Below are 2500 nucleotides of genomic sequence, written 5' to 3'. Positions count from 1 at the left end.
GACGTGAGCAACCTGTCTGATAGTTGTATGGTGGTTATGACCCAATCGTTAGCCTATTTTTATAAAAGCGTCTGCTACGGAGCCATAACGTGAGCTACAAGGTAATGGAGCCTTTTATACATCGTCATGTTTCTTTAGAAATAAACAACGGAGAAATAGAGTCTTTAAACACTTCAGATGTAAAGTTATTCTCTGTCAAAGTGACGTCAGAATGAATGGGAGTCAATGGGATGCTGACGGGAGGTGATGGCTTGGTAGCGCCATAGGACCTACGCAGTGCGGAAGTTGGCTTACCCCATTGGTTCAGAGCTCACTTGAAGATGATGTCACTTCCTGTTTCAGGTGTTCTGAGTCAGAGCTCTGATCTGAGATCAGCTGTCATCACTCCGGCCTCACTGCTCAGCAGACTGAGGGACACGAAGGTCTGTCTGTCTGTCTAACCTGTCTCTGTCTTAATGTCTGTCTGTCTGTCTGTCTGTCTGTCTCTCTAACCTGTCTGTCTGTCTTAATGTCTCTCTGCCTGTCTTCATGTCTGTCTCTCTAACCTGCCTGTCTGTCTGTCTGTCTAACCTGTCTGTCTGTCTGTGTATCTGTCTGTCTGTCTAACCTGTCTCTCTGTCTTCCTGTCTGTCTCTTTAACCTGTCTGTCTGTCTTAATGTATGTCTGTCTAACCTGTCTGTCTGTCTCTCTAACCTACCTGTGTGTCTGTCTGTCTGTCTCTCTAACGTGTCTGTATCTCTAATGTGTCTGTCTCTCTAATGTGTCTGTCTGTCTGCCTGTCTGTCTCTCTACCCTGTCTGTCTAACCTGCCTGTCTGTCTAACCTGTCTGTCTCTCTAAGCTGTATGTATGTCTGTCTGTCTGTCTAACCTGTCTGTCTGTCTAACCTGTATGTCTGTCTGTCTAATCTGTCTGTCTGTCTCTCTAACCTGTCTGTCTGTCTAACCTGTCTGTCTGTCTGTCTGTCTGTCTAACCTGTCTGTCTCTCTAACCTGTCTCTCTGCCTATCTTCATGTCTGTCTCTAACCTGCCTGTCTGCCTGTCTGTCTGTCTGTCTGTCTGTCTGTCTGTCTAACCTGTCTGTCTATCTATGTGTCTGTCTGTCTGTGTATCTGTCTGTCTGTCTGTCTAACCTGTCTGTCTCTCTAACCTGTCTCTCTGCCTGTCTTCATGTCTGTCTCTAACATGCCTGTCTGTCTGTCTGTCTAACCTGTCTGTCTCTCTAACCTGTCTCTCTGCCTGTCTTCATGTCTGTCTCTAACATGCCTGTCTGTCTGTCTGTCTAACCTGTCTGTCTATCTATGTGTCTGTCTGTCTGTCTGTGTATCTGTCTGTCTGTCTAACCTGTCTGTCTGTCTAACCTGTCTGTCTGTCTCTGCAGGATCAGAGAGAAGCTCTGAAGAGGAGGAGGATGAGTCAGCAGGTCATCACATTTAGTTTCTACTTCATTCTGTTTTTGGGACAAAAGAAAAGACTTTAGACCAGAGAAACACGCTGCAGAACAGCCAATAGGAAGGCTCTCTCTGTCTGAAACAAGCTGCAGAACAGCCAATAGGAAGGCTCTCTCTGTCTGAAACAAGCTGCAGAACAGCCAATAGGAAGGCTCTCTCTCTCTGAAACAAGTTGCAGAACAGTCAATAGGAAGGCTCGCTCTGTCTGAAACAAGCTGCAGAACAGCCAATAGGAAGGCTCTCTCTCTCTGAAACAAGTTGCAGAACAGTCAATAGGAAGGCTCGCTCTGTCTGAAACAAGCTGCAGAACAGCCAATAGGAAGGCTCTCTCTGTCTGAAACAAGCTGCAGAACAGCCAATAGGAAGGCTCTCTCTGTCTGAAACAAGCTGCAGAACAGCCAATAGGAAGGCTCTCTCTCTCTGAAACAAGTTGCAGAACAGTCAATAGGAAGGCTCGCTCTGTCTGAAACAAGCTGCAGAACAGCCAATAGGAAGCTCTCTCTCTCTGAAACAAGTTGCAGAACAGTCAATAGGAAGGCTCGCTCTGTCTGAAACAAGCTGCAGAACAGCCAATAGGAAGGCTCTCTCTCTCTGAAACAAGTTGCAGAACAGTCAATAGGAAGGCTCGCTCTGTCTGAAACAAGCTGCAGAACAGCCAATAGGAAGGCTCTCTCTCCCTGAAACAAGTTGCAGAACAGTCAATAGGAAGGCTCGCTCTGTCTGAAACAAGTTGCAGAACAGCCAATAGGAAGGCTCTCTCTGTCTGAAACAAGCTGCAGAACAGCCAATAGGAAGGCTCTCTCTCTCTGAAACAAGTTGCAGAACAGTCAATAGGAAGGCTCGCTCTGTCTGAAACAAGCTGCAGAACAGCCAATAGGAAGGCTCGCTCTGTCTGAAACAAGCTGCAGAACAGCCAATAGGAAGGCTCGCTCTCTCTGAAACAAGCTGCAGAACAGCCAATAGGAAGGCTCGCTCTCTCTGAAACAAGCTGCAGAACAGTCAATAGGAAGGCTCGCTCTGTCTGAAATGAGCTGCAGAACAGCCAATAG

At 47.0% G+C, this 2500-nt stretch overlaps 1 protein-coding gene across 1 annotated transcript in view; it reads left to right on the top strand.

The window, feature by feature from the left end:
* Positions 1 to 2500, top strand: part of LOC114550471 (protein-methionine sulfoxide oxidase mical3a-like) — a 51459-nt gene that overhangs the window by 16615 nt on the left and 32344 nt on the right. The window contains 2 exon segments of the mRNA XM_028571270.1: positions 343 to 422; positions 1382 to 1423. Coding sequence (XP_028427071.1) covers positions 343 to 422; positions 1382 to 1423 — 122 coding nt within the window.

The sequence above is a fragment of the Perca flavescens genome, chromosome 23 (genome assembly GCF_004354835.1).
Source record: "Perca flavescens isolate YP-PL-M2 chromosome 23, PFLA_1.0, whole genome shotgun sequence".
NCBI classification, from domain to species: Eukaryota; Metazoa; Chordata; class Actinopteri; order Perciformes; family Percidae; genus Perca; species Perca flavescens.
The sequence above is the reverse complement of the archived record's forward strand: the minus strand, read 5'-3'. Positions and strand labels throughout refer to the sequence as shown.